The sequence below is a fragment of the Ochotona princeps genome, chromosome 1 (genome assembly GCF_030435755.1).
Source record: "Ochotona princeps isolate mOchPri1 chromosome 1, mOchPri1.hap1, whole genome shotgun sequence".
Taxonomy (NCBI): domain Eukaryota; kingdom Metazoa; phylum Chordata; class Mammalia; order Lagomorpha; family Ochotonidae; genus Ochotona; species Ochotona princeps.
In genome coordinates this window covers 99,765,266-99,789,921 of record NC_080832.1, presented here as the reverse complement: position 1 = coordinate 99,789,921, position 24,656 = coordinate 99,765,266, and the positions used below count along the sequence as shown (strand labels likewise).

At 36.4% G+C, this 24,656-nt stretch overlaps 1 protein-coding gene across 1 annotated transcript; it reads right to left on the bottom strand.

Annotated features, from left to right (window-relative positions):
• Positions 1–1,297: 1,297 nt before the first annotated feature.
• Positions 1,298–10,681, bottom strand: LOC131481771 (beta-defensin 112-like). The gene is made up of 3 exons (XM_058671903.1): positions 10,548–10,681; positions 9,313–9,465; positions 1,298–1,621 (listed from the first exon to the last, which is right to left on the bottom strand). Exons 1-3 carry the CDS (start codon positions 10,603–10,605, stop codon positions 1,473–1,475), a joined length of 360 nt encoding a protein of 119 aa, XP_058527886.1. The 5' UTR covers positions 10,606–10,681; the 3' UTR covers positions 1,298–1,472.
• Positions 10,682–24,656: the final 13,975 nt, after the last annotated feature.

Below are 24,656 nucleotides of genomic sequence, written 5' to 3'. Positions count from 1 at the left end.
GCAACCCTAGTTCACTCAGCTGGATTTGATACCATCTACTTTGATTGGGGTTGCAATAAAATAATCTCCCACATTTTAATTGAAAACAATATTTTAATGCGAAAATTACTATACTGTTTGATTATTTTGTTTAAAAATGCATCTGGTTTTATGCTTACCCCTACTCCCCTATACACACATACATACACAGAAATGTAAATATGTCTTCCATCAACTGGTCTCCCCGCCAAAACTCTCAGGATCAAGGACTAGTTTTAGGCCAAATCTGGTAACAGTAACTTCCAAGTTCCTGTCAGGGACCCAACACCAGATTCCCCACAGGGTGCACCTTAACTAAACGTGAGAATCAAACTTGGAGTCGTGGAACTGAAAGTCGTATGCATTTTCATCTTAATGCTGCACTGAATGGCTGCCCATAAAACCAATCACTTTTATGTTTTTGTCATTCATATGTTGTCTTTCAGGTTTAATAATTATGTTGTCCTTACATCGGATGAAAAAGTTTGGACAGTCTTCTCAATCTAATTATATCTTGTCATAATTCAGTTTACCAATGATACACGAAACTGTGATGGATACATAAGTTCTGTAAAATGACAAGGAAAATGAAATAAAATTCCACTTCTAAACAAATCACATAATACAAATATTTCAATTTTGATCAGCATGCATTTATTAATTGCATCCATAAAATATATTGTGCATTTTCCCTCTGGTTTGCTTAATGCCTTTCCAAATTTTCTGGGAGACATAGGTAAGATTATATATTATCTGTGCTATGGGCCCGGCGGCATGGCCTAGCGGCTAAAGTCCTCACCCTGAACACGCGGCATCCCATATGGGCGCTGTTTCTAATCCCGGCAGCTCCACTTCCCATCCAGCTCCCTGCTTGAGGCCTGGGAAAGCAGCTGAGGATGGCCCAAATCCTTGGGACCCTGCACCCACGTGGGAGACCTGGAGGAAGTTCCTGGCTCCTGGCTTCAGATCGGCACAACTCCGGCTGTTGCACTCACTTGGGGAGTGAATCATCGGATGGAAGATCTTCCTCTCTGTCTCTCCTCCTCTCTGTATATCTGACTTTGCAATAAAAATAAATAAATCTTTTTTTAAAAAAGATTAAAAATAACATATTATCTGTGCTAGCTAGCAAGGATTTGACTGAGGCAAAAGGAGAGTAAGAGCTCTTGGAAACCTTGGAAATGCATTGATAAAAAGGGCAATTGCTTATTTTCACAAAAATTTAGAGTGCTTGAGAAATTAACTTCAAAAGGAGCAGGATTCTAGAACAACTGATTAAGCTGGTGCAATGTTCATGAATGATTCAGGCTGGAAAATATTGTGTAGTTTTTTATTCATTATGCACATTCATGTGCAGAAATATCAGGCCATGAATGAAGTAATATGATTATGGGAAGGCTTAACTACAATATGTCTGCTTTTTCCATCTAGGTGTTGAATAATATTTTGCTTGGCTAACATTCTCTTAAACAGCAAGGAACTCCAGGGTGTTCACAGAATGAAAATCCAAATTCTTTATGACCACATCTGTGTCTGCATCGGCCCCCAATATATAAACAAGCTTTCCACCAGTCAATTTTTGTCAGGGGCCATGGCACTGTGACTGAAAGAAAGCAAGAATGATTGAAATTAACACTCAATTTAGGAAATGTGGAGACTTTTTTTTTTTAAGCACAAAGAAGCACAGAAAAAAACGAAAAGCAATTTTCTACAATGGAAGTTATATCTTTTCGTATATAGCAAAGCAAATCAAGGAAATCAGCACATATTTATTTCCGAAGGTAAAAGTTTCACCACAACAGATTGCAATAAATTATATGGTAACTATAGTAACTAACATGGGAAAGCCAAGTAGTTTACTAATACTTTCCTTTGTCTGGTCCACTCAGATCCTAGAACATAAGTGAACTAATCTTCATCCTATCTCTCCTTTCCCATTCGTGCTTAATCTTACTCTGCAGTGAATGTTTCCTCCTCCACAATGTGCTATTACTCATTGCAACTGAACTTCCAAACTTTGAAAGTATTGAAAGCTACCATCTTACTTTTCTTCCATACCTTACCTCCTTTGGGATCAATATCCCACAGACTCTTCTGAGTGAAGTTCTGCTTAAAAACAGATGCTTTGGGAAGAGTAATGTTTTAAAAATATAGTAAGTCATCACAAATGTGGACATAGCACTGCAATTTTTTTTTCATTTTGTAACCTCAACGATCATGAATGAGATAGTGAGCTGGACAAGAGGTGTGTGTGTCACTAACAGATGTTAAAAGTCTTTCCTCTACTCCATGAATTTCCACAGTACAAAAAAAAAAAAGTACAAAAAGTGACACAGATCATCAGAGACCAAAACGTGGATGAAAACTATAAATAATGCTTTAACAATTGAAGCTTTAAAAAAAATATGGACTATGATGCTTTATGAAGTACACAATTTTTATTCTACACAAATCTAAATCCAATTGGATGTATTTTAAAAGTGTTCCCAACAGCAGAGCCATTGCCACAATGCTTAAACTCTATACTGTATCAAATATTTATTCTTCCTTCTTTAAAAAATATTTATTTATTTATTTATTTGTATTTATTTATTTATTTACTGGAAAGTCAGATTTACAGAGTGAAACAGAGGCAGAGAGAAAGTTGTTCTCTCCACTGCAGTCACAAAGTCAGAGATGAGCTGATCCAAAGCCAGGAACAAGGAGATTCTTCCTGGTCTCCCACATTGGTGCAGCGTCCCAAGGTTTTGGGTCATCCACTACAGCTTTTCCAGGCCACAAGTAGGGAAACAGAAAGGAAGTATAGCAGCTGTGATAAGAACCAGTGTCCATATGGGATCCTGGCATATGCAAAGTGAGGACTTCAGCCACTAGCCTATTACTCTGGGTTTGCCATTTCTCTAACAATAAATTTTTTAGAGTATTTAAATTGATATTCATATCATTTTGGATAAAGTCGCAGTAGTACTTACAAAATCTTTCACTTATAAAATGTCCAATAACTTTCAAGTTATTGGGAATTTTGAAAGTATGAATCACTAGATAAACTTTTACCACAGCCTGGGTTTCCAATGATATGAACGCAAATACCTAGGAGCTAACATTTTAGGTAGTTGTTTGCTAGTTGTGTAATAATTATAAATAACAATTGTAATAATTATAATAATACAGGTCCAATATTTCACTGTACATGTAGTAAGTTCATTTCATGGCAAATAACCTTAGAATAACTCATTCAGATAACAACACTGAGAAAAGAAAACATTAGCTGAAGTAATTTATCTTTTCTTTGATATTTTTCTTACATTGTGAAATAAAGTATAAAATACAAATGCATAAACATTTAAATACATATAAATGTGTGTATGTGCATATGTATAATGAGATATGTGTATAAGTATCTTTCAAAATGTATTTATATGTCTATATGCAAATATACATAATACGTATAGTTACATACATAATATGTTATAGGCATAACACATGCCTAAATGGAACACAACATTTGTGTAGTAACACAAAGGAAATTAAAATGGTATTATGCTTGATGACCCTGAAGAAACTCAATGAGATACAAGATATCAAAATGTACACTGTTTAATATGAAAGAGAAGTTCACACCAAGACATCCTAAAAAGAACCAAATAGAATACTAAACAAGAAAAACTCATTAAGTCAAATAAAAATACAGTTACAATCTCAGCAACAGACTCTATAAAATATTTGAAGAAAAATCTTCTGAAATATAGATAAAAAACAAAAGGAATATAAGAATGAATACATCAGAACTATCATTTTTCCATTTTTCTTCTAAAGACTTGTATTTGACTCTTCTTATTTTAATCATTATGATCATGTGCTGAAATATCCTAATTTAATTTGCAAATGAGACAGAGCACTTTAAACAGGCTTCATGTAGTCTAAGTCTTTTCCTAATATTTCTGTTGAAGTCTCTCTATCATTTTATTACTGATTCACTAGAATAGTCTATATAGTATAGATATAAATCTTCACTAGTTACATATTTATACTTTTGGTAGTCTGTCAGTTTGCTAAACTGGCATACAGGAACTGAAGAAGATTTTGCACAATGAGGTTATTGGTTAAGTAGAATTTTGGCCTTAAATGGTTGTGATTCTGAAGACTAAGTTTGGAATGAAAGTGATCTGATTTAGCAGTTCTACATCTTTATACATTAAAGGAATTCTGTAATTAATCAAAAGTTATCAACAATTTAAAAAACAATTAAAATAATTTAATTCAAGTTTATATATAAATAGGAAAACACTAATATCTAAAAAGATATATATATACAATATATTTATTGCATATATTATAGGAGATATTTAATTTATATATTACATGATTGATTTTGTTTCAAAATCATACAACTGTAGATTTCAAACCAAAACCAATTTTCTATTAAGTCTTACATAAAAGCTGTGATGAGAAAATGTGAATTTTTCAACTGTTTTGCACCATATCTACAGACTTTTCCATTGCTAACAACATCTCATAGCCAGAAAACAGATGTTAATAGTGCTTATTTTATTTAAATTACTCGAAACAAAACCTTTTATTAAATATATTAACTCTTACAAATTATGTAACTTCTTTGATGTTGACATTCTTCTTTTCATAGCTGAAAAACCTTAATATAATCACAAAAGAATATTTTTCCCTCTCTATTGCAGACACTCAGTGTTGCCTGCCAATGTGAGTGAATTCTTGATGCATCCTGAAATTGAATCAAATTTTCATATTAGGATAATAAATCTGAGCAGAGTCATGTGTGTCTGAAAGCATTGCGCCCTCAGGGACTCTTCCTCAACATTTGACTTTATGGAGCAACCAATCAGTCATATTTTACATACTTCAGTCCTTATCTCTTATTCTCAACATATATTTGTCCTTATTTCCATTTAATAATTTTATCTTCTACTTACTCGAGAGACTGATGTGGATGATGAGCACCCTGATAAACTGTTGCACTCCCCCAAATGCCCACAATACCCAGGCCTGGGGGAGGCTGCAGTCAGAGCCTAGAGCCCATTCTAGGTCCCCCAGGCAGTCTGCTGCATCACAGAGGCGCCTTCTCAGTAAGCCAGATGGGACGCACAGCTAGGACATGAGCCCAAAGACTCTGAAATGGAATGTGGTACACCAAATATACAAACATCATCCACTTCCTACTTTTTCTTATTTTTCTTCATTTAACATCTTCCTCTTTTTAAATCGCAACCATAGTCCATTTATATTCAACAATTATTTATGTTTAATAACTTATTATAATCAGTTCTCTATTTGCACTCCCTAATTTACAGATTTAGTCAGCTATGAATTAAAAATATTCAAGGGAGTATGCAGCCAGTGGTTGATACAAAATTTTTCCCACAGAGCCCGGCAAGATAGCCTAGCAGCTAAAGTCCCCCATTTGCACGCCCCAGGATTTTATATGGGCTCCGGTTCTAATCCCAGCAGCCCCGCTTCCCATCCAGCTCCCTACTTGTGGCCTGGGAAAGCAGTCGAGGACAGCCCAAAGCCTTGGGACCCTACACTCACAAGACAGATGTGGAAGTTCCTGACCCCTGGCTTCTGGCTTCAGATCAGCACTTCTGGCCATTGCAGTCACTTGGGGAGTGAATCATCACATGGAAGATCTTCCTCTCTGTCCTCCTCTCTGTCTATCTGACCTTCCAATAAAAATGAATAAATCTTTAAAAATGGTTATTTTCACAATGGGGTACCTCTTTTGCTCCTTTATTACCTGCTGTGCTTCCTCACTCCAGTTCTTGACTCTGTTTTCTTGTTGCTGTAGAGCCTGGAAGGCAGCAGTATCACAACTAACTGAATTCCTGACAGCCATAGAGATTGTGTTCTGACTTTGGCCCTATCTGGTCCCAGTTGTTGCATGCATTTGGGAAATAAAACAAGTAGGTTCTTTTTTTCCTTTTCTCTCAAATGCATAGAACATTAAAAAAAAAAATGTTTAAGAGCAGGATGTTTTCTGCATCTAAACTGAACAAATATAGGCTTTTTTCTTGCTGTTATTCCATAAGCAATTGTATTTACACTTTAAGTATTATAAGAGAATATTTAAAATATACATTGAATTTAACAGGTTTTCTGCAAATATTATTTTATAGGGAAAGTATGCATTTGGAATTCCAGTATTACCAATCTGATGACAGAATTAGTAAATATTGAGAGAATATTATACCATATCATATCAAGAGATGATTGTACTGTACCTCTGGTCATTATTTTGTCATTTTTTCTGATCTTTTGTTTTCCTTAGATTGTTCTTCTATGCTAACATTTCATAATTTAATGTCCTACTTTTTATCTCTAAAACTACTATTATTTTGTGCTCTGTGATTACCAAGACTGTTACATAAACATGATAGACAATTTCAATCTGACAACAACTTAACTTTGGTGAGGAAAAAGACTAAACTTTTACCTAACCTTGCACTTTATATTTTTGATGTAATGTTTTCCATCTTTTTTTTTACAATATACCTCTTCACAGATTATTTTAGCTGCTATTATTTGTAATAGTTTTGTCACTTGTGTCAACCTTTGTACTAACAATAGAAGTGATTTAAACATCATTATTTTGTTATTATGACATTTTAATAGTTTGAATAGAATATGTACTTTCTATGCTGGTGAGCTCTAACCTTTTATGTGTTTCTTAATACTGATTAGCATCCTTGTTTCAGCTTTAAAAACTCTAGCTGACTATGTTAGCCAATTACCTTTTGTTTCATAAAATTTCTGCTGAGAATTCTTCTGCCAAATCTATTGTAGTCCATTTACATGTAATTATGATTGTGATTTTGTTCTTTTCTCTTACTGCTTCCATAATCCCGTTTTTGGTTTTGTTTTGTTAAATTTATTTCTTTTCCTTGGAAAGGCTGATTTATTGAGAGAAGAATTGATAGTAATATCTTCCATCCATTGATACATTCCTCAAATGGTAGCAATGGCCAGAGCTGAGCCAATCTGAAGCTAGGGTCTCTGGCCAAAGCTTCTTCTGGGTCTCCCATGTGGGTACAGGGTCCCAAGGTTTGGGATCACCCTCCACTGCTTTCCTAAGATACAAGCATGGAGCTGGATGGGAAATGGAGCAGCCTGGACAAAAATTGGCACTCATATGGGATCTCTACACTTGGAGGTGGAGGATTAGTCAGTTCAGCAGTGCCAGCATCCCATGATCCTGTTTTTGGGTAGTTTTATTCTGCTTAGTGTAACCTTGCAATGATTCAATCCGATTTGAAACTTCTGACTTTGGTATATCTGGACACTTACATATTTAACAAGATTTAGAGAGTTTACTATTTGACAAGAAAAGAACATATTTGTAAGCAAATCTTCTATCTTGTCTCCCTGTCTCCTCTTCAACTCCTATAATTCAGAAAAATTTAATATTGTTTTCCTTAGTTCTTTTTATTCTTTCTCTTCTGATTGTGCACTTTAAAATAACCTACATCTGATGTCACAGATTCACTGTGTTGCTGAATTAAATCTGCTGTAAATGTATTCTACAGAGAGAGAGCGAGAGAGAGAGAGAGAGAGAGAAAGAGTTGTCTATTGCTGCATTTCATTTTACTGTGTTTTCAACTCCAGGGATTTTATAAATTGTTTCTTTGTGTTTTGTTGAAATGACTGTGTTGAGAGTTCATTCTAGGGGAGTTTGCAGAGCTCTATTTCTTTAAACTTATTCACTAGTGCTTCCTTTTGTTTGGTTGTGGGATACTTCTCTCATTGTTTTTGATCCAACTCTGTGTCATCGCCTGTGCAGTTGAAGATGTAGAGCATAATTCTGGTCTCTGGAGACTAGTGTTTTCTGGGAAATTCTTGCATCTATTTGTCCCCCCAGAGGCTTAAGGCTGGTTTCTTGCCATGGAGTGCAGCTGATCATGTTTTGGAGTACTTAGACTAGTCTCGTACCTTTGTCAGTAGATGTGCACATCTGGTACTAAATCAACTTTGCTGTGTCTGGAGCCTGGCCCTGCCAAAATAGAGCATGACAAGGTCTGCAGATGTTCATGTGAAGCTCATATCCACTTCAAGCCTAAAGCCTGTAGAAGCAGAAGGTTGGCAGAAGCCCCCGTCCACAGGGTTGAATTTGTGGGTAGTGGGTTTTGAGCCTTAATGTACAGGAGCCACTCAGCTGCTGGAATGGATCTAGTTAGGATGTGGTTAACAGAAAAGAATCCTGCCTGTTGAGGCTAGCCTGCCACCAGATTGCTGTTGTAATCCTGGATGCTGTGCCTGCAGAAACAAATCCAGAATTTAACTCCACTAATGCTTTGGGCCATTGTGGCTAGCTTGAGCCTTGGCATTCTTTATGTCAACCTGATACAGAATTCACAGGACCTGGCTTGTAGAGTTGACTATGAGCTCCAAGCTGTAATTTAAGCCCACAGAGATTGTCTGGAACTTAAATCACCAAACGCCAGACAGGACTGATGTCTACTGGAGTGGGCCTGGATCCTAGGTTTCCTGTGCAGGGTATGACCCTAGGAACCTGTAGGACATTAGAAAAGCTGAGCCTTTGTCTGTGATTGCTAGCCTGATTCCTTTACTTGAGGTGAATCTATCTCCACATTGTTAACACCTGGGGCTGGAAGGGGCTAAAGCTAGTAACCTACAGATACCCTTCCTACCCATTGCAATGTCTTTTTAAAATTTCTGGGACCAGCGTTATGGAGCAGCCCATTAAACTACCACCTGCAATGCTGGCACTTCATATAATTACTGGTTCAATTGGCATGTTCCACTTCCGATCCACTTGCCTGTTAATATGCTTGGGAAAGCAGCTTAGGATGGCCTATTTTTGTGCCTCAGCGCCCATGGATGCAACTTTTTGTTCCTAGCTTCAACCTGGCTCAGTTCTTTGAGGCTACTTGGGGAGTGAATAGTGAGATAAAACATTTCACACCACCACCCCTGCCCCACCATCTCTCTCCCTCTCTCTTACTTTTTCAAATACATAAATCTAAAAAAAAAAATCTGAAAATAAAAACAAAAATCACCTTTGCACTAAACAGAAGTCGTAGTATCGCTTGGTTACCATAGCTATTATGAGTGTATTTTCATACTTGCTAGTCTTTCATGCTAATACTTTTGTAACAGGGAGGAACATTTGAAAGTGTTGTTCTTTTGTCTTGCTGGTGACAAAAGCAGTTAAATAGATGAGGATTGTGATGTAGACCACACTTAGAAAGCATAATTCATTTTATCTATCAGACATCGACTGTGCAAGGCAACATTTGTATATTTCACCTGTGTTGAAAATTCCTCCCCCTAATTTCCTTTCTTTAGGTGTTGGAGCAGATTCTGATGTCTTTACGAATAACGCTGGAAGATTTGGTCTACATATTGTTGTCAATCCTGCGGGAGTGCTGCCAAGAAGCTTTAAAGGAATCCTAGAATCCACTGGAAGAGAAATAAGACCCAGTGTCAAAATAGAAAAAAAAATGTCTTTATTAGTGAGGACTAATAATTAATAATTTGTTCTTATTTTATGGCCCTACATATTGTAAGACTTTTTTTTAAATGACAAATATAATTATAGTGCATGTGTCTAAAATGTAGTTGAATAAATAAATGAGTGGCGTGACTATTATTACAAGGCCTATGTGTAGTTCTCATGGCATAAAAGTTAATGCAGCTAAAATTCTGAACAATTGTTAGTTGTTGAATTCATTATGAAGAAGAAAATACCTCACTGCCCAGTGAGATTTATAAAATTTTACATATTTCAAATACTTTGAAAACTGGAGAATTTTCATGAGCATCGTCTAATAATTTTTATAAAGATGTAGGAGAAAACTTTCCCTACTAAAATTATTTTCTTATTTAATTTAGTTCTCCCCCTTTGGATTACACTATTTATGCAAGTTTATTCATTTGTTCTATTGTGGTGCAAAATCATCAGTTTAAGAAATTATTTACTAGTGAAAGAATGGAATGCTGGGTTTATTTGGAGGACTCCTTTGGCCAACCTGACAACAAATGCCCAGTTGACACAGAGAAAAATCACAAGATATGGAAGGAGACTTTACCTGGAAATGAGTTAGCAAAGAATTCTATTTGATTTAGCTGCTACTATTAATAATATTAATGTAGGGTCAAATTGTTTGCACCCATATTTTCTCATTCTCAAAATTTCATGCTTATTAATATATTCAATTCAGTTAAATTTGAAATGTGTATAATACATATTTAATGGATTAACCATATCAATAAATTGACGAAGTCAACACAATATTTTCACTCCGCAACGGTCACAAACACATACATATAATTTATATGAAATCAAGGTGAACCCAGTCTTTCAGAGTATTTTATGCTTAAAAAGTTATTCACATATTTTCTCCATCTGGGAACTGTAATTAATATAATGTGCCATAGTAAAAGTACTAATGCAATTATTGTATATCTATGCTATTCACCTAAAAACTTCTGCCCCCTCCCCACCTTTAACTTGCCTCCCCAGGCAATAGTGTTCACATTACCTGGTGGAATGAAGACACCAAAAAAGAGAAAAATGGAGGAAAAGAGAAACATCTTCATTGATTTCTGTTTGAGAAATCTCTACAGATCTGCATAAATGAAGGTGTGGACACAAAAAGGAACAGAGAAACCTTTTATTTACTAACTGCATGGCCTTGATTAATGAGGCTTATTTATTGAGAACATTTCTATTCTTGGTTGAATAATTTCTGAATCAGAGACATGGTAGCTGGAAGAAGTTGGCTCATTTTCACACAGAAAAACCATTTAATGATTTTCCTTGTAGTCGTTTTTTTTTAGGAACTAAACAATTGTTTAGAATACAAATATGAGAGCAAATTTATGAGTGACCAATATTAGCAATAATGTTGCAGTAATTTACTTAATATTCCAGAAAACATGTATTTTTTCAAATATGTTATTTTAGAGACCCCAGTGTTAAAAAATACATTTTAGTGTAATGAGAAATTCAGCATGTAATTTTTACAGCAATTATTATCGAGATTATGTAATTTTGCAAAGATGGTTACTGAGGTCCAATTTGGTTGGATAATTTAAAAATTCACATCTTTATTTTAAAACGTGCATGGATAATGCTGTGATATATGTGGTTGTAATACTTCCTAATTTTTTAAAGATTGATTTTAAAGATTGATCCAAAGCCAGGAGCCAGGTTCTCTTCCTGGTCTCCCACACCAGTGCCGGATCCCAAGGCTTTGGGCTGTCCCTGACTGCTTTCCCAGGCCACAAGCAGAGAGCTGGATGGAGTGGGGAGGCTGGGATTAGAACCGGCGACCATATGGGATCCTGGCGCATGCAAGGGGTGAGGACTTTAACCACTACGCTATCTCGCCAAGCCCCAGAATTTATTTTCTGTATGTTTTTCTATGTAGTCTGCATTTGTTTCTGAGTTAATTTTTAAGTTCCGTAAAACATTCTATGATGGATTCTGAGATGCAGAAATTGTTACCCAGATCCCATAATTAGCGAAGAATCATTTGTTCTGTTGTTATGCACAAGAACAGCATTATGGGACCCTTGGGATGACAATTATGTGCCAATTGAACATTTTAGGATTATCTCCTCTCATTCACTTTGACTAAACAACTCTAAACACAGTCTTCCTCAACATCAGGTGTATTGACAATCTCCAGGAAACTGACCTGATGTCTTTGCAAAAAGGCATCAACGGGGCAGGACATTTTTCAGTGTTAACATTCCATGAGTTATAGAATGCTTCTGTCAAACTTGAGGGGTCAGGTGCTAAGCTTGTGTCAGTCCCAGCCCTGTTTTTTTTTTCTCTTTTAATTTTGAGTGCTTCTTGGGTAGATCCTATTTAAGTTTGTTCATTTGTTTTGTTTTGTTTTGACTGATCATCATTGATCAATCTACTGAGTCTTTGAAGATAAATATATTCAGATTTTCTGAATTTGTTCTATGTAATTCTTTCTCTCAGGTACTGTCTTATGTACCCTGGCTACCATAATCACTAAAATCAATTCATTCTGTTCAATTGTGGGTGCGTATGAGGCTCTACTTAATCTGAAGTCAGAATGCTTCCCAAGACATTATGTTGAATAAACATAGGTCTCAAGTGAATTTCTTACTCTGTCTCTATGTAATGCTCTTGTCCATTGACTGATGGTAGAAGTCTTACTATGTATATACATTTCAACTTTGCATTCATTTCAAGCAGTAATAAACAATTTAGCTTTGATCAAAAACATAATTATTTTCATTCAATATTGATAAAAACCAATTCAGATTTCTTCTCTACCAATTGCAATGTTTGAATGATTTGTGAGTCTTATTCCATATCTTGGTCATAATTAGTTTTGCTCTTTGTGTTGTAATTTTTAAATAGTGTGATGAACACTATGTGCCAAATGTTTTAAAAGATTTATTTATTTGAAAAGCTGATTTTACAGAGAGGAGAGAGAGATAAGGAGAGAGAGTGTGAGAGAGAAACAGAGAAATGTCTTCCATCTTGCTAGTTCACTCCCTTAATGGTCACAATACCCAAAGCTGACCTGAACTGAAGCTGAGAGCCAGGAATTTTCTGTAGGTGTCCCTCATGGGGGCTGAGACCCGAGGATTTGGGCCATTCTTCAGTGTTTTCCAGGCCATAAACAGAACTGTATCAGAAGTGGAACAGCTCAGGTATAATAAACCAGGGCCCACATGGTATGCTGCCGCCACAGGACAAGGAATTAGCCTATCACACCACCCTGCCAGCCTGCGTTACAATTTTTATAAAGTTTTACCTTATTTCTCCTTCTTAACAGAGCAGAACAGGGTAGCAAACTGTACTCTTTTCAAAGATTAAATGAGTCAAATTCAGTTTGACAAAGTTGTGAAACTCAGTATTACTAGACTTAATTATCTGAGAATATTTTTTGTTAATTTTTCACATCAAGGAGACACTATTATGATTTCTAAAGTCGTACTTCAAGTTTTCTATTTCTCCACTATTCAGTAAGTATGCCTTGAAAAAATTAATGTTGTCTTGGGCTGTTCTAAAACTTGAATCATTTGTACCAGCATATCAAAATGCCCTAATTCGTCTTTGCTTCTTCCGTCCATCCCCTTTATGTGTGGCTCTTATCCCTAGTGAAAACAAGACAAATACACCCAGGTTAGAAAATTGCTGAAAATCTTAGCTCACTTAGAAAAGTCATTAATGGATGTTTGCTGGTATAGTTTGTTTGTGTTAACGTCTTTCACTTTTCTTAAATATCTTTCCCCATAACCAAAGACAGATGAGTACCTGGGTAAAAGAGAAATGGGCCCTACTCAGAAAAAGCATTATTCTCGGAGCTGGCACGATGCCTTGATTAGCTACAAATGCCAGCATCCCAGACAGGCTTCCATTCGTGTCCCAGATGCTCCACTTTTGATCTAGCTCCCTGCTTATGGTTTGGAAAAGCAGCGGGAAGATGGCTCAAGTCCTTGAGTTTTTCTATTTACATGGGAAATCTGCAAGAAACTCCCGGCTCTTGGAATCAGATCAGCTCAGCTACAACTGTTGTGGTCGTTTGAAGAGTGAACCAACGGATGGAAGATCTCTGTGTCTCAACTTCTCTCTGGAAATCTACCTTATAATAATAATAATAATAATAATAATAATAATAATAATAATAATAATAAAAGAGATTCTAAGAAAGCCTTAGTCTTTTCTTCGGATTTGTGAGAGATGATCTGTAGATCTTTAGCAGTTTGTGTGAGAATGCTTTTGAGTCTCTGAGCAGTTCTGCAGCAGACATTCCAGGCAGTGGATTATGAGGGAGGCTTGGGGCCATTCCAGGCTTACCCTACATCCTAGTTGAGGTGGTTAGAGAGCAAATGACTTTTTTTCTTTTTAAGATGCATTTACTTTTATTAGAAAGGTAGATTTAAAGAGAGAAATGACAGAAAGATCTTCTATCCACTGATTCAAGTGATGCATTCGCCAAGTGACCTCAAAGGCCAGAGCTGAGCAGATTAGAAGCCAGGAGCCAGGATCTTCTTCTGAGTATCTTATGTGGGTGCAGGATCCCAAGGCTTTGGGCCACAAACAGGGAGCTGGAAGGGAAGTAGGGCAGGCAGGACACAAATCCATACACATATGGGATTCTGGCACATGAAAGGCAAGGACATTGGAAACTAGACTACTGCGTCTGGGACAGCCTGTTTGCAATACCAGCTACATCTAGTGAGACTAAGAGAGTGAAAAACAGCCATGTTGGCTATTACTCATTAGGCATCAGTAAAAACTAAGGACTATGAGATCTGTGTGAGGCTTCCTGTTTGTCAATATTTTGCATATTGTAATATGCTCGTATCAGGAGTGTAACCGAGTTCATAACACCCAATGGAGAGAAAAACTAGAAACTAGTTTTTGAGGTCTGCCCTCTGTAACTTTCGCTTTACTGATTTTAATTTGTATTCCTTTCTTGTAATAAGCCATTAATTTCATTATATTATGTGAGTTTTAGTGAGTTGTCTATCTGGAGAAAATTTTACAAACAGAAATAAGAAAGAACTCATTTTATCTGATAATCTCTACAAACTTTGAATGTTATTTTAAAAATCACATGTGATGATAATATGTTGAAAATTGTGTCTCTTAGATTGGAAAAAGCTAGAATTCCAACCATTGTCACATTAATTTGTGTTTCATTAGAATTTCTCCCTATGGAAATAAAGTATGGAAAATTTGTATTATCTAAGAATATGGGATTCTGGCAAATACAAGGCAAGCACTTTAGCTGCTGGACTGCCACTTTGGGCCAGCTTTTAATATTGTATTATACTCAAGCTAACACTTAATGAAAGCACTTTAGAGATTCTGTATCTAACATTTAAATAACTAATATCTTTTACTTGCATGCTGTTACTAAAAAAATGGTTACTTAAACATAAACACTAACATCATAACAATCTTTCTGATGATAGAGACAGCAATCAAGCAGCTGATATGCAAGTAAAATGTATAGTTATTCATAATTTGAACTAGGAGAGGATTCACATTTCAGTTGTAAGGAACAAGACAATGTGAGATTTCATCACACTCCTGAAAATAGCATGAAATTAAAACTTGGGAATTGCTGGCTTCTGGAATTTCTCATGTAATGTTTTTAGATTGTAGTTTACTGCGTGTGACTGCAGATAGCAACACTACGGATCATAATGTCTCAGGACAGTCAGTTCTTGGTCAAAGTCAAGTCATTTCACGTGAAAGCAGGCAGACACACAGGAACAAAGAAAGCATGATCGTTCAGACTTGTATGAGTTAAAAAAAAACTGATGTGAACATTAAAAATACTAAAACCTAGGAGAGGCAAAAGAAGAGGAGGATAGAGAAAGGTCGGGAAAGGGTTACCACAGCGCAGAGAGAAATGAAAAGTTTTGATGTTTCATAGCACTAGCTGGCAAGTGTAGTCCACAAAAATCTAATACAATAAGCAAAAGTGTTGGATGCTGCTCGTAGGCTCATAATAAAGAGCACATTGGGAAAATAAGGGGCACATTAACTGATCTGATCAGTTACATTGTATATGTGTGTTGAAATATTGTACTGTGCTCCATAAAATGCATAAATATGGAATAGTAACTAAATTTTTGGAAAATGAAATTATGCACAAAGGGACCTCAGAATGTCTATGAAAATTAAATTGAAATGTAAATGAATTTTGAAATCTGCTTTTGAAAATTCACGTATTTGAGGTATCTTCCAAAGGTTCATTAAATTGTGTTATGAAAAATGAAGCATAGGCTCCATGTTTAGGCACCAAAATAATATTGTACTTGTATTACTCTCCATCAGCTTTAGGAATTATTCTCTGGCACTACCTTGGCTTACAAAAATCAAACTGAATGAGGATAACTGTGGCAGATATTCCAAATTTCTCTTTACTTTCCATATTCTGAAAATAGCTTTCCCACAAAATTATCTTCTAGAAAAACTAATTTTGAAACCTACTGTACTTTGTTTTGGAGACTTACCCATATCTCTTTCTTATGTTTCTTCCACATCTCCACTTTTTCTCCTTTGAAATCTAGTTTTGCATATACATACACGTATACAGATACATATATTTGTGAAATAGTGAAATTTTTCATAATTAAAAATGGTCAATTTGTGTTTGTTGGCTTTTGCCAAGTACAAATGACAAGAAAATACTGACGACTTCTAGTTCACTGAAACTGAAACAGAGAGGGGGGAAAATTGCTGGAATAGACTACTGGTGCTTGCTATGACCTGACAGAAGTGGCAAGGGTGGCCCAGGTGTTGGGCATCTGCCATCCATGTGAGAGAGCAGGATGAATCTCTTGGCTCCTGGCTTTGACCTGGCCATCTGGTGAGCGAGTCTATGTCCTTCTTTTTCTGTAACTCTGACTTTCAAATAAATTAATGAATACATTTTTAAAAAGGGATTTAGCAATAGTGAGATTAATACAGGGAAAAAATAATCTAAGTTCAAGATAAAGGAAATTGACCAGAATTAATAACAGGAAAAGATACAATTCAGATGGCATCGAGTCATAATTCTTTCTTGTTATTTGCAAATTGAAACATAGTACAGGATAAAATTGTTAAGGTTGGGTTTGGTGTGATGGATCAATTGGTTATTCCTCCCCACTGCAAGTGCTACGAGATCCCATATGATGCTAGTTCATGTCCCAATACTCTATTTCTGATCCAGCGCCCTGCTTATGTCCTGGGAAAGCAACAGAGGATGTCTCGAGTTCTTAGGCTCCTGCTCTCATGTGGGAGACACAGAGGGCACTCTGGCTCCTAGTTTTGGTTCAGCTCAGCTACGGCCACTGTGGATATTTGGGAAGTAAAGAGTGGATGAAAGATCTTTCTGTTTCTCCTTACTGTAAATCTGCCTTTCTAATAAAAATAAGTTAATCATTAAAAACACAGAGAGAGAGAGAGAGGACAAAGAGAAATTGTTAAGGTTGAAGGCCTAAAAACATTATGTAAGACCAAGAACAGAGAGCAAAATTAATTCAAAGTGGAACACCATGTAACTTTTCAAGCCAAGCATCTGGTGATTTCAGAGTAAATTATTCATTTAAATGCTGCATTCCACTTGATTCAAATGTATAAATCATTGATAATCTAAATAATGTTAGTCATTAGACAAGCAGTAAGATTTTATTACACAGTGAGCATAACTAAAGCTAAGCACTTTCTTGAAAAGAATAAGAAAAAGTAAAAGTCCAAACAAGCAGTTTACAAAGCTCCAGAGGAAGGCAGAAATACTACATTTTCATGTGATTAGTATTCCATAGTGTACATATATCACTTTAAAAAAACAGTTGTCAGTTCATGGATATCTGGTTGATATTGTGAGATGAATTAAATATGGAAATAGAGACACAGCTTTCATGTGCTGATTTAATTTAATTTGGGTAAATTTCTGAGAGTGGGCTGGCTGGCTGATATGGTAGATTAATTTTCAAGTTTCTTATGAGTCTCCGTGCTTTCGTGATGTTCACTCTTCACATTCCCACCAACAGAGGATTAGGATACTTTTATCCCCACATAGTCTCAAGTATTTATTATTATTGTTGTTGTTATTATTTTTACTAGTATTGTGTTTCAGATGATAGTGATTATAATTAGGGTGACATGGAAGCTCATTGTGGTTTCCCTTTCTATCTCCCTTGTGACTAGCGATGCTGAGTATTGTTTCATGTGTCTGTTGAAAGAATTCCATTCTTTGAAAATGTCTTGTTCCTGTCTTTGCTCATTTCTTGATTAGTTTTTTTATCTTGCTGTTGAGTGTTTTGATTGCTTTGTAGATCTGGGATATTATTTCGTTACCAATTGCCTGGTTTGTGAACATTTTCTCCTGTTCTGCCAGTTTCCTCTTGTTGAGTATTTAGTTTGCAAGACAGAAGCCTCTCACATGGATGAAATCCCCTCTTAAACTTCTGTCTTGTGGACTGTGCTTCTGTGGTCTTATATAAGAACTCATTTTCTATGGCAATGTCTTGCAGAGTTTCCCAGTAATTTCTTCTGGTGATTTAATAATGTCAGATTATGGATCCTGTCCTGCAGAGTTTCCCCGAGGTTTTCCTCTGCTAATTTGACTACGAACCAGGTTGTGCATTTAGATCCTGGATCTGTTTGAAGTGATTTCTTTTTGTAAGATATAATATGGGAGTCTTGTTTAATAGTCTAGCATGTGGAGATCCAATTTCCTCTGCATTACGTTTTGAAGAAACTTTCTTTAATGAGTGATTTTAGCTTGTTGGTCAATGAGTGGTTGGTTGTTGCTATGCAGATTAACCTATGGGGTTTTTAATTCTCTTCCATTGGCCAACATGTCCATTTTGGAGGGTAGTACTATGCTGTTTTCATTGTTATGGCCCTTGAGTACGTCTTGAAATCTGGTGTTGTGATGCCTCCAGCCCTCTAAAGAAAATGTGTTACTACATACGGTAGAATACTGCTCGGCCTTAAAAACAAGTTAAATCCTATCTTTGCAGCAAAATGGATGAAGCTGGAAATTAATAAGCACAATGAAATAAGCAAGTGTCAAAAAGACAAATATATTTTCTCTGCTGTGCTGCTGTTAATGTAGAATACAAAAATGCACGAGAATAAAGTAGACACCTTTTGCTTTTATTGTTTTTATCCTTCCCGTCCCCCCGTGGAAACGTGGTTTTCCTACTTTTTACTTGTCATATGGTGTACTTAGTGGTGAATTAAACCTGTTATTACAGAATGCATTAAAGTTATATTTTTGTAACAATAAAGAAACAAAGGGAGGAACTACAGTGAGGGTGATAGAAAAGGGGTAAAAATTATGGTCATCTTTCTAAAAATAGGTATGTGAAACACCTGAAGCATGTAGTGTTTATAGTATCAATACAAAGTTTAGTTGAAATTCCCACTTATGAAATGTTTTCATCTTACAGATACATTCACGTGTAGCTCAGGAGTGAAGAGGATTTGGCTCTACAGTAATGTAGGCAGCAAAGCCTGGATGACTGAGGAGTGCAGCTGATGTTTATCTGAAAATTTCCTGGTTCTCAGTTACTCCTGCAAATTCACGCAGTTCGTGATGAAAAAAGAGAATTGTGCACCTGTGCAAGACTATACAATATTTAGTGTGGAAGAACCATAACAAGGATCAACTGTCTTTATGTCTCTTCAGCCACATCATGAAGGTTAGAGAAGCTGTAACCCAAGTCTTTAGCACAGCGTTATATCCATACAAACAGAACAGATTCAGTGTACTTTACAATTTCAATAACAGAAAAATACTTCTCTGTTCCTCTATTTCCGTCTCTCTCCCTTCCTCATTCTTCCTTCCTTCCTTGTTCCCTTTCAGCAAATCTAAACAAACCCTTTGGAAACAATAAGATTGAAATGGTGACTGACAGTGTCCCATCAAGGAAAATTGCAGATCTATTGATTGTACTACTGAATTTAAAAATAACAACAATAATAACATAATAAATAAAAACCAAAAGAGGAACTAACTCTAACAAAAACAAAAACAAAGAAGAAACTAACTCCAATGCTTTTTGAACTGCTCTAAAGTATTGAACAGGATGGAGCTCAGCCAAGCTCTTTTTTAAAATTTATTCATTAATTACGTTGTATTATGTGACACAGTTTCATAGGTACTGGGATTCTCCCCACCCCTCCATGGCCAATCTCTTTTTATGAGGTCATATCACCCTGGTGCCAGCGAAATGGATGAAAACCAGTGATAGTAAAACCTCTAAAAAGAACATACTTTTCAACTAGATTTCTGTGAACCTATATAACACTATAACTTGTGGTTTCATGGCAATCTTTGATGTTTAAAAATAACTTATAAATTGATTATTGATTATTTCATATTCAAAATTATTGTTAATTTAGGTTTTCATCCTATGCTGTCTCTCTTACTTTTAATATAACTTTCTGCTTTCACTCTACCTCAATCTATTGAAAGTTGGGGAAGAAGACAAAGCTGTATTGAGTGACTCTTGTGTACAATGATACATTGTAGGTAAGGAAGTATAGAGAAGGGAGAGACTGAGACTTAAACAATAGAAAGTAAAAACTGAGGTTAAACACTGATTCATGTGAACTGTCTTGAGAAAAGACTTCTTCAGAAGTTTTAACATAGTTTGGAATTATATTTCTCAATATTCAAGAGAGAGCTGAGATCTGAAAATCAGGTAGGCTGGAACCATTTATTTCCAATATTGAAAAAGCTGTAAGAAAGACCTTTGCAGGGCCCGGCGGCGTGGCCTAGTGGCTAAAGTCCTCGCCTTGAATGTGCCAGGATCCCATATGGTAACCGGTTCTAATCCCTGCAGTTCCACTTCCCATCCAGCTCCCTGCTTGTGGCCTGGGAAAGCAGTTGAGGACGGCCCAAGGCTTTGGGACCCTGCACCTGCGCCTGCACCTGTGTGGGAAACCCAGAAGAGGTTCCGAGTTCCTGGCTTCGGATTGGCGCAGCATCGGCCGTTGAGGTCACTTGGGGAGTGAATCATGGTAGGGAAGTTCTTTCTCTCTGTCTCTCCTCCTCTCTGTATACCTGATTTTGCAACAAAAAATAAATAAATAAATCTTAAAAAAAAGAAAGGCCTTTGCAAATGTATGTCAGTGAAAACTTGGCATTCTATATTGTGACTGTTTAGAAAGTTAACATCAAGGTTTTAAGCAAATCATGCAATGGTTTTATAAAGATTAGTAACAAGGCATCTAGAATTAATTTTTTTAACTCAGAGAAATCTTTGTAACTTGTTATCTTCCCTATTTTGATAGGGATATTTTAACAATGGTATATGAATTCAAACAATTTGCTAAAAACACTTTTAAGTACCTAGAGACTCATAACTGTGACATGAAATCAGAGTAAAGCTGTCTTTGCCCTTCCTTTGTCAGAAAGGGCAAGTGTCTCAGAGCATTTAATTAAAAAAAAATCCATGGAACACAACGCTATTCCACCAGTTGAAATGGCTCTAGAGTCTTCTATCAACTTCAAGAATTAGTTTTCAAAGTGTTGCTTGCTTTTATTCAGTCTGCTGCCGGCATGGAGCAGGCCGCCTGCTGTGAAATAAGGGTGTAGTCACCAACAGTTATTATAGCAGTAGCCATAAGTTTATTGCTTACTGGTAGTAAACTTAAATCTTAGTAATTTTGAATTACTGAGTTAGCTTAGATTTATGGAGATGCACAATCATTTAGAATGGCATTCATTCCAGAAGGGTATATTATCTAAACCAATTTTCTCATAGTGATGCAATTGCAATACTATAGTTACGGTTGTATCAGCATTTCCATTATAAAGTCCTATTTTCAGAGTTTTATAATCTGACCATAAAAATTCTCATGTTGTGTAAACTTGACAAACAAGGTCTGAGGCATGTAACTTATTATTTTTTTTTTTTTACTGAAATTAACCCCCCCCACACACACACGTTTGATTTGTTCAGCTATCTTACGCTTCAGCTGTGCAAACGTCAATAAAAAATACACCAAAATGCACTGATACAAATGGGAAGAAGTGAGGGAAAGAACAATAATCCAAAACTTTTTATGCTGATAAAAATAGTCGATATTTATCACTTTCACAATAAGTTTCTGTGAGAGATAGAACACTAGAAGAAAAGGAGTAGATTGGAAGACGCAAGAAGAATGTTCATGAAGAGTAAAGCGAAAACTGTGGCCAGTCACTTAACCTTGAAGTCTCATCTTGGTCATCTGTGAGGTGATAAGGATTACGTAGTCCAGGATAAAGATGTAAGAATCTAGAAACTGAATCAAGATGGAAAATTTCAGGTCACTTTATAAACACGCAATGTTATTTCATTACTTCACAACAGTTACTTACAAATTTGCACATCTTGTAGCCAACAATACTTAGTAATATTTGTTATGATTACATAGTTGTCTGTGTGTGTATGTAGGTATGTATGTATAATATTTTGCTATCTATCATAAACTCTTGGAGCACAGTGTCTCTTTTTCTCCAATGTGACACATGAAAATTTTTATGAAACCCAAAGCTTATTAAATTGAGCTTCCATTTTTCCGTTCAAAATTTAAAGTGTTTGCTTGACTTTTCTCTTGCGAGCCAGCATGCCTGCTAGTAATCCATTCACCCTACGCACATAACAGTCTCCCTCTTGTGGCCAAAAGAGGGTATGCACATTGAATTCCAAGGAAGAACCAGAATCCTGCCCTTTTGAGGCAAATTCAGAGAAACTGCAGAAAATACAAGGTACGTAAAACAAATCAAAAAGAAATATGACAAATTTCATATAAAAGAATGAGGCAATTCTTTGGTGTTGCAGTAAGATGCACTATGAAAATCACAGGTTTTGGCGGCAGAGTAACTATCGTCTCTGATATTTAGTAGTTTCACAAATACGAAATCTAGTAACAGTACTGTGGACAAGTTGGCTCCCATTACCTGTCAGAAGAATGCTAGCTATTATTATGGCATTCTTTCTGCTGTCCCATTCTGTACAAAGTATTCTTAACAAAAAATATCATTTGTGTTGAATACCACTTACAAGTATATTTTTTTTAACACAGTGTTTTAACAAGATTAAAAAGTGCAGTGCAGTTACAAGACACTGAGTATGTGGCAGCATTTTAAAACATTTGCCTTCAATTAATTCATTTTATATATAAGAATATGATTAAGAATCACCAAACTTTGGGCTAAGAGCTTCATGGGGAAACAAGTAAAACTGTGATGTTTACTGTTCGGAAACGCACATGTGAGTTTGTTATGGTGGGCAACCTTAGAAGGCCTCTCAGGAATGCCAGAGGCACAACATTCAGGAGGAGAGGGCATTAGGAGAGGAGATACGGTGGGTTCTAAAATACATTTATATGGGCTTCAATCCTACATCTGTCACTGCCTCAACTTCTCTATGCTCCAGTTCCCTTTTCTTCATGGCTGAGGACTGACTGCAATGGACTGAGGAATGCCTGTGTTCGTGGCACATGCCGAGCGCTTGTTAGATGTCAAAATTATTACTGTCGAACCATTCTTTTACACACTGCTGTGGATTTCAGTGCTTTAAAGAAATATACAGATGTTGTCTACTCTCACTTTCCTATAATTCAGCTTAGATAACTGAAGTCCAAATAGTAACTGTTTATGAGAAGGTCATCAATCTAAGAAGGTGACTTTGAAGGGTGTATATAACAGATCATTAGAAAGGGATTAGGCCCGGCGCGGTGGCCTAGTGGCTAAAATCCTCACCTTGAACATGCCAGGATCCCACATGGGCACTGGTTCATGTCCTGGCGGCCCCACTTCCCATCCAGCTGCCTGCCTGTAGTCTGGGAAAGCAGTCAAGGATAGACCAAAACTTAGGACCCTGTACCAGCACGGCAGACCTGGAAGAGACTTCAACTCCTGGCTTTGGATCAGCTCAGCTCCAGTAGTTGCTGCTGCTTGGGGAGTGAATCAGTGAACAGAATTTTGTCCTTTCTCTCCTCCTCTCTGACTTTCCAATAACAATATTTTTTTTAAGGAAGGGGATTTTCTTCTTAGACAATTACAGTGTCTTAAGGCAAAAATATTGGCCTTAGATTTGGGGAGGGTCTTATTGTACCCAAATTTTGTGCCTGAGTGACTGTCATGAATCATATGTTCACATTGGACTTTTGTGATACAGTAAGCATGACATGTAGGTCCTGATATTATGTTGAAGTAGATCTAGTAAGGATAGTTCTATGTTCCAGATCCTACTTATATGTATATTAGCCGTACTACCACAACTCAGTAATATTCTATTAAATCTTTGTATTTGATCTTCTCAAGCTCTTTATATAGATGCTACTTTTGACACTTATTTTACAGAAGAGAGAGAAATGGAAAAGAAATTTGCTCAAAATCCTACAGGTAGTAGCAGGAATCTTTGACTTGCTTTTGTAAAGTCAGATTCTCCGAAAAAATGCAATAGCTGGAAGACTAGGAAAGAACTTCAAAGGGCTCAAATATTGCAGCTGTTTGGTTGTTAACCAGTGCATGGAGCAGAAGTCTATCCCACTCTTTCTCTCTCCGATGTTCTGCCTTTGAAGTAAACAAACATTTTTTAAGGGTATAAATGGAGGTGGAATAGAGGAAAACTAGCTGTTCAAGGGCTGGTGTTTTGGCACAGATTAAGCTGTCACCTTCAATGCCGGCATCATGTGTAAGTACCATGAATAGTCTGAGCTGTAATGTTTCTGATCCAGCTCCGTGTTGATGCACCAAGGAAACCGGTGGATGACAACCCAAGTGCTGGAGATCTGAAGAGAGCTCCAGGCTCCTGGCTTTGGCCAAATTCAGCTCTGGACTCTGGGACCATTTGGGAAGTAATACAAGACTGTCTTTGTCTCTCTCTCAATTTAATTGCACCCTTAAAATAAATAAATCTTTAGAAACAAACATAAGTACTAGAATCTATCAAAGATAATTCTCTCATGCACTATGATGATAGCAACTGACTTTTCCCCAATTTTCCCATATAGATTTTGAAGCATTCCTCTATTTCTGTAGGAAAGCTTCCTGCAGGAAATGATACCAAATTCTCGACCAACGTAATGAAAGCTGAGATAGATTTTCAGGGACAAAGAACTTCTAATGCAGTGCAAATATTTTATAGCG